The sequence below is a fragment of the Athene noctua genome, chromosome 9, assembly GCF_965140245.1.
Source record: "Athene noctua chromosome 9, bAthNoc1.hap1.1, whole genome shotgun sequence".
NCBI classification, from domain to species: Eukaryota; Metazoa; Chordata; class Aves; order Strigiformes; family Strigidae; genus Athene; species Athene noctua.
The window spans coordinates 20,577,428-20,591,798 of NC_134045.1; the positions used below are offsets into that span (position 1 = coordinate 20,577,428).

Sequence of the window (14,371 nt, forward strand, 5' to 3'; positions counted from 1 at the left end):
AAAGAGCCTAGTCTTTGGTATTTCATTTATGTTCTGGTGTAACTGCAGACATGTACAATAACAGGGTAGAAGTGGCGTTGATTCTTGATAAATGCATGTCCAAGAATCACCTAATATTCTGCAAGCTGGGTTCCCCCCAAACTGGCAATGTTTGTGCCCGTTTGCCCAGAGGTGGAGTTAAGACATGGATTGACTTGGAACTCCTTGAAGCTAAGTTAGCTCAGAGGCAATTTAGAATATAGTGTCAAGGAAAATATTTTTTCTGTCTTTTAAATAGTGTCCTGCGAGTGTCTAGACAGACTGTGTGAAAAGCTGTGGTTCTGGAAGTATTTCAGACTTGGAGTTCTGGTATGGCTGTGAAACGATACAGTTCCAGAAAGGCCATCTGATCTTCCCGTTGTGTGTGAAGAGGGATTTCTGTTTGCCAGATTCCCACAGAGGAGGAACCAGACAGGATTGCTGCTGCAGGGCGGTGCAGAGGAGATCAACAACCTTCACCTTCTACAGTCTAGGCATTATAATTAGAAAGTCAACAACGCAACACTACACAAAACAGTATGCTTATAGTTACATCTGCATGTTCTGGGGGTGGAGGAGGGGGAGAGTTTAATGACACTAACTATTAGAACATGCTTGTGTGAAAGAGAACAAATGAGACATATTTGTGGGTTGGTGCAGTTTTTCTCCAGATGTTTTTTCAAAGAGATCACAAGGCAGGGTTGCTGAGGCAAGAGTTTAAAAACTGATGTCATGGAGCTTGATAGTCAATAACAACATAAAATGTCTTTTTTTAATTGCACATTGATGAATGTAATAAACTTTATTTCCTGCCATAAATTGTTATAACAGATTGTGATGGAGTACAGGAATACACCAAACTGAACATTGTATATGAATTAAATTTAGGCAGGAGACTGCTGCATCTTAACCAAATACAGAGGGACTCTTTCTTTTGCCTGCGACTGCCAAAACTCCTTTGCAGCCAAAGGAGTTTTCCCCAGTGTAAGAGCAGCTGCTGCAGACCGAACCAGACTCACTAGGGTGGAATCTGAACCACAGCACTTTTGCTGTGGAATGTTTGGGACTATAGAGCCCTGATTCCCAAGGTTCAGGAGTGTCTGGGACATCCCTGTATTCACAGTTGGCTGCAACTTAATACAGGATGCATTAGTGCTCAGAATGGAGAAAGGTACCATAAAGGTGACCAGTTCTGAGCTCCTCTGCTCGTGGCTTTGATGTGCTAAAAGCTGTCTTCCTAGTATAAACTGGGACCATGCTGTTGTAATTTCTACCAGCAGTCCCAAGTCTCAGACAGCAGCTGGGAGTCAGAGGCTCATGTCAAACAGAAGTGTGATGGAGGGGGGAGCCCCCTTTGGTCAGTGGATTTGAGGAACATTTTAACTTTATCACACTAGTTCTATATTCCTTCCACACAACACTGCTCACCTTCAGCGTGGTTAACTGCAGTTCAGAGTCACTAGGACTGTATTGTGCTATCAACCAGCCAGACTGCTGCAGAAGGTCTGGATCCAGGAGTTGTGGCTTTATTGTTGCTCTAAACCAAATTCCAGCTCAGGATCCTTAAAGCTTCATCCTGAGTCGCAAGATGTGGCTTTTCTGCTCAAGTGTGTTCTAGGGATTTCTTCACCAAATCTCCACCCTTTAGAAACACCCCTTGACTTCGAAAGTAACAAGGTAATTACTTCCTATATTACTGCAAAAAAGTTCCCTTTCAGGCTCATGTTAATAACAAGTGATAATGAGAAAAGCTGAGATGTGCCTGTTTAAATCAAAAATAGCTTTCTTTCTTACTCTCTGCAGGTTTTTCTAAGATAATACTCATAGTCTTATAGAGATGTTCTTTCTATAGTACTTTGCTTGCAACCAAAACACTAGTTGTTAAGTGTGAAAGTGCTGAATACCCCTGAGCTGTCCTAACTTGCTGGAATCCTCTGTGTTGATGGATCAAATCTCAAGGTCTTTTCTCCTCTTTTACCATATAGGAAAGCTCCCACCAGATTGATAATCTAGGCACTGCTGTTTAGTACTTCTAAATATTTAATTTGATGTTGGTTCTGCCTTTTTTTCTGCTTTATTCCTGTTGACTCCGTAAGCAAAAGCTGGCAAGACTTGGCTCAGTTATTCTGTAATTACAAGGCTTTAAATCTGTCTTTCTTTGAATTTTACTGAGACAAAACAAATACTCATTGACGTCAGCAGAAGCTTACAGGAATAAGGAAAGAGTGAAAACAGCACAGTTCTGCAGCTGTAGCTCTCCATCTAAAAGATGTATAACTTAATAGATATCTTCAATAGCCGAGGGAGGACTCGGAGTCAGAATTTGCCTGTAGCGTCAGTTTTTATTCCTTTGACATTTTTCTCATCTTGGGTCTGGTTTTAGTCTTGCTGCCATGGCAACATACAGTGAGGCTAAAAGGTATTCCAGAGAAAAGGTCTCTCCTTGCTGACAGGCAGCAGAAGGGAATAGAGGCTAGAGCTGCTGTTTGCAGCTGTGAATAGCAATGGAGGAATGAAAGGGATTTTAAAAGCACTTTCTATTTGCATGTATGCAGGCCAAACCATTGGTACAAAAGTGCAGCGTAACAAAGCAGGAACAGGTGAGTCGGGTAAAATAATTTTTGATTTCAGATGGATACTAGCCAGATGACATGACATGTTAGCATCACAGCAAGGAAAGAGACTACATGGCCTGTTTTCCTACTCCTATGTCTAAAATACTCAGCTCAAAATCATTGCTAATGATACTAACTTTTTAACACTTTAGCTGTTGATTTTGTTTGTTTTCCTCATGCACTTTTTTTTTTTTCCCAGTAGCTGTTTGTGAAAATTGGGCCCCAGATACCCTGAGTTTGATGTGTCTTCTTGCATATGCTCAGTGCTTGATTTCTGCGTATTAAGAGCTGGCTGCATTCACCATGGGCAGGAATAGAGCCGAGTCAAATAAAACTGTAAATATTATGCTGCTTTTCCATCTGTCTTGCAAGATGCTGCATACCTTCAGTGTCCAGGAGAACACAGAGATTGAGAGGTCTCTTTAGAATTAATGGTGTGGGAAAGAGAGGATAATCCAGTCCAGTTGCAGATGCGGGTCTGATAGCTCCCATATATCCAGCTCCCACACAAACAGATACTGGAGGATTTTGTTATAGCAGTTAGGTCAGTTAAACACTAGGAAGCCCTTTTCTGCCAGTTATTTGGCTACACAGTGCAAGGAAAATATTCCTATCATGAATGCAGATCTCCATGAAAGTGTGTTGTGGTCAGTGCAGGTTATTCCATTGCGCCCAAGGGAAATAAAAGACAAAAGGATGGTTTTGCCCAAATAACCATGTCTGTGGTAGGGTAATTGTCAGTAATCAGACCCAGCCAAACAGCTTTTCTACAAAAGCTTGTACAGAAGACTTAGCCTGAGAAAGTATTGCAAATTCCTTTTAAAACAAAAAAATAAAAAAAGTCAGCATGTTTCCCAGTGAAATATTACTCCACTAAATCATACTGCATAAACATGAGAGAGACATTTCAAGAGTAACATGGAGGAAATATGGCAGCAAAACAATAAGACTGAATTTTGACAGATGTCACTTTTGAGGGTAGGACAGTCATCAATGCAAAGGAGCCCAGTGACTGCTCACCGTGTGCGTGTCACAATATACCCAGGGAGCCCATGTCCTGGCTCTTCTCTTAGCCCTAGCCATGTTAACAGGGCTGTGGCAAATGTAGCCTAAAAGGGAGTTTACTTCTGTTCTGTACGTCCTGTGCCCTAACGCCCTGGCACATCTGCATGGAGTAGTATACCAGTTCCCTTTCCTCAGAGCTGCCAGCAAGGTTAAGAAATTGTTTGGTTTCTTGAGTTTCCTCCCTTGCACAGACCAAAGCTAAACAAGACATAATCCAGAAGACAGACTGCATGATTTTTCCTCAAAGGAGTGCTGTGTTCTGTTTTAAAAGGCATATATGCCAGTGACATGAAAGAAAACTCTTCTCCTAGTCTGAGAAAATCCTCTGCAATTTTAATGCATCTTACAATTCATATTAAAGACAAGAAAGCTTTGTAATAGACCACAGCAGTGAGTCTCATAATAAAAATCATGCTGCCTTATAGCACTAATGAAAGCTATAGTATTATAAGTTTTGTTTATGCAGTATCTCAGCTAGAATAGACTGCAGTATGCATCTTTCTTCATTACTGCATACAAATGATCTTTATATAAATATTATTGATATTAATGGTTATAATTCTAATGGAGATAGCTCTGGGCTTACTGAAATACTGTCTGTTATGAACATCAGCAGAACAGAACCAGTCCTAGGATGAAAAACGGGTAAGTTTTTCATTCAGATTATTCTTTCATAAATCTGAACAAGATTTGGATCATTACCTGTGACACTTGGGTTGCCAAAGTAACCTTGACTAGCCAGCTGATGTTTGCATACCGCATGACACTATCACCATGGAGATCCTGTCCATGTGATTTTGCAGACATGATGCAGTTGCGGGCTTCTCAGATACACCACAGTGAACAAGAGAGGAATTAATTATTGGTAAGGAATGCTCTTGCAGACAGCTCCTCTCTGCCAGAGAGCTCCTGCACACAAGTAATGCAGAAGCTACTTAATGTTTTAGCTGCACATAGAGGACTAGGGCAAGGTCAATAGGAGGAAGCACTCCTGGCTTTCGTAAGGAAAATACTGAGTTCTCCTAATGGAAAGTTCATGCTCTGCCGAGATTGGAGGAGTGATCAGAAAGTGCTGACCTGTGTGAAAACCATGTTTGTAGGATAATACTGACACAACATATGTTTGAGTAATTAAAGCCTGTTGAACACTACTAGTATTCCTTTATCAACTGAGACTTTTATCCTCTCCCAATACCTGCTCTTCTCAGTCATATGCAACCTACTGATGTCAGGGAAGTTACACCAGTGGAACAGGGAGTGAAATTTGGAACGGGGACTTAAATTTCTTTGTATATGTGGAATATTCCAAGTTCTTCTCCAAAAGTAGCTGTCATGCTACGTGCTTTCCAACATCTACTGAACGTCACAGTAGCACTATGAAGTAGATTTTGGACCTGTTGTGCACAACACTGCCAAACCAAAGACCATGCTGAGTGTTAGAGAGATCCCATGAAATAATCTAATATTTCTGTCTTTTTTATCTTTGTCTTTTCTAACCTGTTTCTGAACCAGGGCTTCTGACTTTTAAGTTCTAGCACATGCTTGTATGTTTAGACAATTACCTAAATCTCTTCACTAGTTTCTGCATTTATTGTATTTGTACATTACTGCTATTTCGGTCTCTCCTGAACTTAAAAGTTCTTTTATTGACAATACAGTTCATGCAAACAAAGCTTTTGAGAAAAGATACGATTCTGTTTCTGATGGCTAGGCAGGCTAAATGGGTGCTCCCTTCTTTCTCCCCATATCCTTTGGAGAACAGATGTAAGAGAGCTTGAGGATGAAGCTATTTTGCTGTTGCAAAATGGTTTGTTCCACTTCTTTTACTTACATATGAAATCGGCTGTACTCTGACAGTTGTTTAAAAGGTGCTGTTACTACTTCTGTGTGCTGCAGGTGATTAGCAGGCTTGGCTATGTTCAGGTGGGGGATCTGCTGATACAATATATGCACCCCTAAGAAGACACAGTCCCTGCTTCAGAAACAGTCCAAGAGCATCATGTGGTCTGAGCCAGTATGTGAGGGAGTGTGGGGTAACTGTTACATGGCTATGGCAGCTACTTCTCAAGTCAGCTGTTTTCAGCCTCCCCTGTGCACACCACAAGAGACTTAGGAAGAATTTGAGGGGTGTAGTGACATTACCATTTGGGGGATTACCGTAAAGAATCACGGACACACCAGCCTTGGAGATGTTTTTGTTGGACTCTCTTGTGTGTAAAGGAGCACAGGAAAAATCATGCAGGTTCTTAAAATAATGCTAGGTAAAAGTGCTCACAGGAGATGATGTGGGCAGAAAAGGCTTGGGTTGATGGCCAGATGCAGAGACTAAGTGTTGCTGCTTACATCTTTGCTTTTAGTCTGAAGAATCAGATGAAGGATTAAAGAGGGAAGGGATGTAGCTAGAAAAGTCAGACTTTGGGGTAATCTTTGCAGTGCAGGTTACAATGGATGAGGGGATTATTTCATGGCTAGAGGGGAACAATCTTGATGTGCTGGAAGGCTTGGATGTTTTCAGTCTGTAAACAGGATAAAAGGTGATTCTTTGTGTAAAAATAAACAGCAATATTGAACCTAAAGTTGTGGAACTAATGAGAGGTAAAAAATTATGATTGTAGATCATAAACTAAATTGATGCTGTGTTCCACTGTGCCCATCTGGAGGTGAGGGGCATTTCCTTTATTTGGGTGCTGATCACCTTTTTGATAACGTGTGATAATACGTGGTTGATGAGTTTAACAGATTACACTGAGATAATTTAGCTAATTTATTTCACTTCTGTCTTGGATTAGATTTGTAACCTTAGCATAAGATTCTTTAGCCTTTCATACTACAGCCTAATTTACCAAAAAAAAAAAAGGGGTGTGTGTGTGAAGGATTCCTTTATTTTAAGTAGAAATCCTTTCATATATCTCAGGGAAATCCACTGTCACCAGAGGCACCCAGGAAAATAAAGTGTGCAGTCTTCTGCCACCATGCAACAAACCTGCCTTAGCTGAGGGTGAGGCAGTAAAGAAGTTGCCTGCAAAAATGACACTGTAATCTGTAGGTGGCAGTTTGTGCAAGAAACCACATTCAACCTCATGGAGTTAAAAGAATAGCCACTCTTCTATTACACCAGTGTCTTTCAATTCCTTTTTTTTTTTTTTTTTTTAGTAAATATATAACTTTACTTAAAAAAAATTGGTAACATTTGTGATATTACTGAGACGAACAGCTTCATGTAGGATGATGAAAGCATTATGTTTTGACATATCCACTAGGAGGTTTTTCCATGGCATGTTGCCTTCATTGTTTCTGTCTGTTAAACATCCATATTAGTAACACGGGCCTAAAGCCCCCAGTGTGTTATGTTGGCATAGGGAGCAGTTTAGTGTTCCAGCTTTGCAGTCACTCTTATTTTATTCCTGAAATTGGTTCCATATAAGAGCCAAATTCAGAAATGGATCATTATGTTTAAAATAATATCTAAAGACTTGAAAATGGCATCCGTTTCTTAGGCAGGCTGCATTTATCTTTCACACTGTGAAATGGTGCAACAGATAATTAGTGATGCATTTCCCATTTAACTTTTCTTATATTTATAAAGCAGTAGATTGCATTTGCTATATTCTAAAACCAAAATGATGTTCCAGAGACAACTAAATGTCAGCAAGCATTTATGAATACCACAGTAGAGATTACTGTTGGCTCTTGATTTCAAATGCAGAACAGCCAACAAATTAGTTTGAAGTAAAATGGGTAAGTAGAGGCTTGACTATAGCAATACAGAGTTGGAGCATAATTTGTTTCACGCATATATTATTTATAAACAGTCAGACTTACATCCAGGAAAACATCTCTATTCAGCAACTCTCCAAAGTAATCATGGTCTCCGTACAGTTTTTAAGCTTGTTCTGTAATGGGGATCCGAGGTTAAATCCTAAGATACCTTCTGGAAGGCACCACACTGCTCACTTCATCTCACTTCAGTTGCAGGCTTCAGCAAATTGAAGGGAGGTAGACCTGAAATTAATGACTTCAGATGAAAAGCCAGACAAGAAATCTGTCCCAGTTACTAATTTCACCTGGGGAGAACATAGTGCTAAAAACAAACAAGAAAAATCCAAGGCGAACGTAGAAAAAAAACTAGTAGTAAGGCAGGTGTACAAGATGGATTTCTGGAAAAAAAGTCTCTTAGACAATGTAAAATGGACTGTTTTTACACACTCCCATGAAAAGCTATGAAAGACCAATGTAACCAGAAGCTAGTGGTAAGTATCCAAAAGTAATGTCATAATCCAATAGCATGTTATATTACTTGCTCTGATTGGAATACACCTTATATTTCATGATTTTTAGATCTGCAGAAACTATTTGAGTAAAAAAATATGTTGTGGCTGTTAATTTTTAATTTCAGTATGAAAATCTTTTTCCTGGTCCGAATGGTTACAGGTAATAACATGCTTAATTTTGTGTGCTTTATTTAACATATATTTCACATAGAAATATATTACGAAGTAGTCCAGAGTGCTGACAGAGCACTTCATTAAATTTATGCAAGTCATTCGTGGATATAATGGCATTTCTAAGGGCTGGTTTCTTGGTAGCAGTATTAGTACTTTACTATGAGTACTCTGCTATTTTTAGTACTTTACTATTGTAGAAATGCTAGTAAGAAACCAAAATAATTTTTGTTTTTATTTTTTTTATGCAAGCTTATACTTTATTTTAAATTAGATTTGCTATCAGCTCACTAATGACAGAATGGCTACAATAAAATCATACCATGTTCCCAGTGCATACACTGGTGGTGTATTCAGTAGAGGAAAATAATTTATGGCTGTTAGAGTATGCTTTTGCTTTTAGTGAAGTAAAAACTTTGCAAGTCATATGGTCTGCCATGAGGTATTAGCTAAAGAAATATGGAAATCTGTCTTTCTTTTAGAGATACTATATCAATTTAGCATGTCATTGCTACAAGGAACAGGAAATCTTTTGAATTTATAATACTATGCTATTTCTCTTTATCTAGAGCTAAGGTGATGCTACTAAATTAGCTGTTTTGTTAAATTGCGACTATATAAGCATCCCCCTGAAAGACAGCCTAGTTGAAAACATTCTCTTTGCTGCAGTGACAACTTAATTTTTTTTACAAAAAGATACCATTTTAAAATTTCACAGACAAACTTTAAAAATTACTTAATTTTTCTGTCTTTTTTTGTGGCTTAATTTGGTAATAGGTAGCATCAAGATGTAAGTATCAGTAATTTCAATGTACATAACCAGTCTTTCTAAGATTTCATCAAATTCCCCAAGTCCAATAGAATCAGCAACACTTGAATGAATCATTTTAGCAACCTTCTTCATTGGAAAGATATCTTTCAAAAACCCCATGAAGTAAAGAGCAGACTAATATTTTTCTCCATCACAAAGCACATAAATAACACTCAGCCAAAACACAAACAGAATACTCCAAATTACATACACCCATCTAGTCAAAGGGTTGTCCTGAGATGTGCTGGGATTTTCCTGTTGATTTCTTTGTATCGCTCTTGTATGAACTGGACAGGATTATAATATTCAATAATTTTAATTTTTTTAATCAGTGAAGGTTGAGCAGAATGTTGCATGCCATCACCCAGAGTGTGGCATCATTTCTGATTTTGCAAACAACTGTTGGCACAGCCAGTTACTGTCAACGTTCTCACTGGGAGGAACAAGTATTGAGCTTTCTTAACCCATGTTTTAAAAATCTGTTAGACTCACATGGAATTCCAGATTTATCCATCATTAGAATTTTCAAAATCCTCTTCTTTCCTGTGTATCACTAACTGCCTTGTCTTTGAAAGCCTGTAATGCTCAGACGTTTGAAAGTAGGGAAGACAAGGCAGATGTCTCTTGAATCTAGAACACTGTGTGCCTGGTCAGCTTGTTTTTTCTTTGCTTTTCTGTTTTAGTTTGTGTGCAGACTTCTAAAAATACTAACTTTTTGCAATAATTGCCTGTATAAAAATTGTCAGAGGGAGGCCTTGTAACAGCTTGTTTTTGGAGACAGAAAATCTAGTCTGGTAGGAGATTAAAGTATTAAACAATATTCTGAAAATTACCATTGTTGGTTAAGTGCCTTGGCTTGATTTTGAAAAGATTAGAGGCTGGAGAAGATGAGCCTATTTGAAGCAGAATAGAAAAAATGTAAAGAGGACACAATATTCAGAGTTCTTGAGAATTTTGAGGAGTACCCCAAGAGAGGCACTACAGTGGTGTTGGAGAGGATTCAGTACAGTTGTGAAAATTCGTACTTCAGAGAACACAGCTGTCATGAAACCTCTTTAGAACATTCTCTGACCATAACCTGAAGGCTTTTCTCCCCTTAACTCTCCTACCAAGTTGTGATTGTTGCTCAGCTCTGTATGGAACACAATGCAGATGGACAGAAATGGCTCTGATCCAAGAGCAGCTCTGAGATCCCAACCATAACATCCCCTCAGGAAAACATCCTTGAATAGGTTTTTTTACAACAGGCCGCCTTTGCCAGCTTTGTGATTTTTCTTTTTTTTTTTTTTTTTTTTAAATCCTAGTGTTTGTATCAAGACTTTTTTGAAGAATTCTGTGGTAGCATTGGTAGCCTAAAACACCTTTTTAAAATGTGCAAGGGTGCATTAATAGATACAAATTTTCTAAGAAATGTTAAAGCCACTAACTGTTGCCTGTAATGCTAACACAGCTCAATAGTTCAGTACATTCCCAACTAAGCTCTATATATTTTGTATTCCTTGCCTCTCTGTTTGGGTCCAACAGAGCGGTATGAGGAAGGAGCCCGTAGAAGGCTCAGAAAATCTGCAGCACTTGGGGAGTTATGATGGAAAATGAGAATTTTGAGTATTTTTCACAGGGTGTAGTAAACATATCTTGTAAAGGACCTTGAGGTACATTGGTTTTGTCTTTCTAGACCGTGTTTTTTGTTTTACAGATGACCTCATTATTGCATAGGTCATCTTAATTTCCAGATTCACTGTCATTGCTGAAAAACACTCGAATGTGTGATAACGTATCCATGACTGTACTGATGGTAGGGCTGAGAGGGATGGGAGAAATACACTTGTTCAGCATTGTTTCTCCAGTTATAAAAGCATATTCCCTAAAGCAAATGCAAATTGTTTCAAACTGAGTTGGGTCCTTTTCCTGTGTTTCCTGTGTACTAGACTGAACAGATAGGAGAAGATGATTCTACTCTAGAGTATGTTTAAAAACAGCATGTCAAACTAAAATATGAGTTAATCCAAGTGTGCTTGAGGGAAAAGGCAAACATGGGATTCCTTTTATTTCTCCTTTGCTATTGATCATTTTCCTCTACAGCTGCCTAAGAGTGCCTGCACTGGGTTCATCAGACAGTGCATGGCTGTGCCGCAGACTGGGTCTGTCTTGGTTTTTAGTAACTGGTTTGTGAACTTTCCTTACATAAATAACATGGAAAGTGGAAGCATTTTCCAGTTGTCCACTGATGTGTAAAATAGTTTTGATTCCAGTGCAGAGCTCTGGGATACATACTGTGTCAATTTGGGGGCTCTCAATGCTAAGATCTGTAGTCCAGCATTAGTTTAGACTAAACACAAACCCTCTAAGTGCTGAGCTATTCTGAAAGCAAACAAAGGCTCACAGAATTTTTGTCCTTTATTCCATTGGAAGCTCTTTACATTAGTAAACACTTATTTCGAATCCAAGAGTCCTGTGCTGAGGATGCTGCACAAGAAGTTGTTCATTTAACTCATCCGGATCCATTTACTCGAGTTTGAACTGACAAATGCAAATAGCAACCAGTATAGAATAATTGGTGAAAAGAAATTTAGGGACACAATTCAGTAAGAAGAGGGAAATCTTTTTGATCCTTGCTTCTAGAAGGGGTGTTTATTTAGAATCAAACTTTAACCGCTTCAGAGAACCTCCAGTAAACGCCAGGATTTCCACATGCCTCACTGTACTGCCAGTTAAGCCTGGGTCTGGTTTTAATGAAGTGTAGAGTGATTAACTTTCTTCTTTGGTAACGTGCAAACACTCAGGCACTGACTCAGCAGAAGCTCCATACCACACTGCAGAAGACAGACTATACGCATCACTGAAACGTTCACATGAAAAAGTAAATGTTTTTATATAGTCTGCATAAGATATCTTAAGCCTTAACCATACTTGCATAGCAAAGAAGGTTTTTAATGCACTCTGCCCTCTATAGCGTAAGAGGGAATGGTTTTAATATTCAGGCACCTTGGGAAATGAGTAGTTGTAGTCTTGGTTGAATAAGTGGATTGTTAGCAGCCATAAACATAAAAATTACTCATTTATAAAATGGCTCATGATCTCTTAACTCAGACATAGTGTTCTGAATGGCACTGCACTAGAACTGCATTTGACTAACTGGGTAAGTAAGTTGCAAATAACACTAAAATGTATCAGCTCTTCAAACTTTTTTCAAATTTTTTATATATGTTAATAGCTCCATCTGGATCACATAGCCACTATTATTGTTATAAGTTTTATTGTTCCCTTTGCCTCTGCCTGCTGTTTGCATTTGCAAGCTGCTTACAAGTGTCCTGGAAACAACTCCTGAACCTTTCTCCAGAGTCTTAAATTTGATACTGTGCATGTGAAAAATGCAGGGAAAGCACATTTTCTCAAATTTGCCTTGCTAAATATGATATGGTACGAATTAAAGTAAATGTTGCATACCCTGCTTTTCACCTGATATTCTCATAATAAATTTCAATGGACAGGCAAGTGTGCTGATTTCTCCAATTCTGTCTGTGTTGGTTATTTATGCTGTGCTATAGACTCCTAAAACCCTGATTTGGCTAATGAGAGTCATAAAAAATAATACAGCTGCAGCTTCTTCAGAGTCTTTGTTGGATATTCTTAAAGGAATATTGCCCATAGTGCAGAGCAAGTCTCATAGGATAGTCAGGTATTGTTTATGCTGTAAGGTAACTTCATAAAAGTTACTGTGATTTTTGTGGACTGCATTTACAGGTCAACCTTCTACCCAGTGGGATTCATAAGACTGTGTTTTCCAAGGCTAATTTACAATTATGCCCTAAGTTAGAAAATCATTGTGTTTTGCACTGCAATTTTTCTTTTGTTCTAACAGATTTATTTTATTTTTTCAAGTCTGATATTTACTAATTGAGGGAAGCACTTTGCAAAATTAAGGTTGTAATATTGAGTTCACTGCAGTCAGCTTTTAAAATAAGGCCAACAGATGGTAAAGACATTTTGTGCCCAGCATCCATTAAATTTAATTGGAAGTTGAAAGCTGTATTTGCTTAGCATCTTTAAAAATCTCATACCTCCTTTCTGTATTAGACATTCAGTAATTATCTTAGGTGCCTGGACCCCAATTTAGGCATTTAAATGTACTGTGGGACACACCTGTTCCCAAGTCAGCATATCATTTCAAACTTCTATGCCATTATTCTTAAAATATTCAATAAAACTATGTCACAGATGGTAGATCCTATTAACATAAAACTCTTTCTTGTCTCAACATATCCTGTTATGCCATCAAAAAATAGTGTGATGAGGATATGAAACAGCCTTTATGTGTTTCTGAAGTTTCCCACCATGAAAGTGAGGAAACTCTTGACATCTTCCAATTTTCAGTGATTTAATAGTGGTCTGCATGCTGCACATTGAACATTCAGTGCAATACACACAGAATTTCAATTCATCAACTGTGAGCTCTCATGAGTTCTGAAACTTCATATATCAAAATAAACTCCTCTCCAGTGCACTAGTAAGAAGAGGTTTTTATTCCTTTCTCACATATGCTAATTGCACCCAGCTGTTAAATGTCTAGTCTTAGTGGTATCTGTAGGACACTACTTATTTGAAATTATTAAAAAAAAAAAGTGGAAGAAGGAAGGAAAGAAATACTTGCTGATGCAGTGAGTACCACAGTATTGCATTAATGACAGCCACTGCCTAGATATGGCGTTCCCTCTATAGGAACACAAAATAAATTAATTGAAAAGTATCATAGGTCAATTAGAAAACATTTCATACTTTCAGTGAAAACAGGCTTTCTTGATAAATATTCTGCAAAGAGACAATCTAATGAACAAGCTGTAAGGATTAACCCCCCGAGCCTGTATTTCTCTCTGCACCTCAGCTAACCATTACTTTTGTACTGCATTAACATGATGTATGTATCACGCTATTCAGAAACTGTCATCAGGACTCGTATCCCATTCTGGCATACACAATGCAAAAATTAGGCCTTACAAATTCACTAAAAAATGTTTAACTATTAATTTTGTTTCAGGCAGCTGTTCGAATGACCTTGCACATAGCATGCCTTAAATGTATTGCTGGTTTTGGAAGGAAGGCATTCAGGCTCTTCTTAGTGTATCTCTAAAAATTATTACTAGGTTACCTTTCTTTCAGGTGAAGGAAGCCATGCAGAGAATCCATGACCGAGGAAATATAGGAAAACTAATTCTGGATGTGGAGAAAGCACCCACTCCCCTGGTGAGTGCAAAATACTACATATATGGTGTAGTCACACAAGTCAAAGCATGGTAGTGACTTCTGGAGACATATCCCTTACAGTATTTTTTTTTTGTACTGTTGTCTTCTAAATCCATAGCACTTAAATACAACCAATAATCATAACTTATGTATTTAACCCAAAGTGAAATATAACTAAT

General features: G+C 38.3%; 1 protein-coding gene across 1 annotated transcript in view; it reads left to right on the plus strand.

Moving 5' to 3' along the window:
* Nucleotides 1-14,371, plus strand: part of VAT1L (vesicle amine transport 1 like) — a 63,020-nt gene that overhangs the window by 43,752 nt on the left and 4,897 nt on the right. Inside the window, exon 8 of the mRNA XM_074913562.1 lies at nucleotides 14,109-14,192. Within this exon, the coding sequence (XP_074769663.1) occupies nucleotides 14,109-14,192 (84 nt within the window). The remainder of the gene's footprint in view (nucleotides 1-14,108; nucleotides 14,193-14,371) is intronic.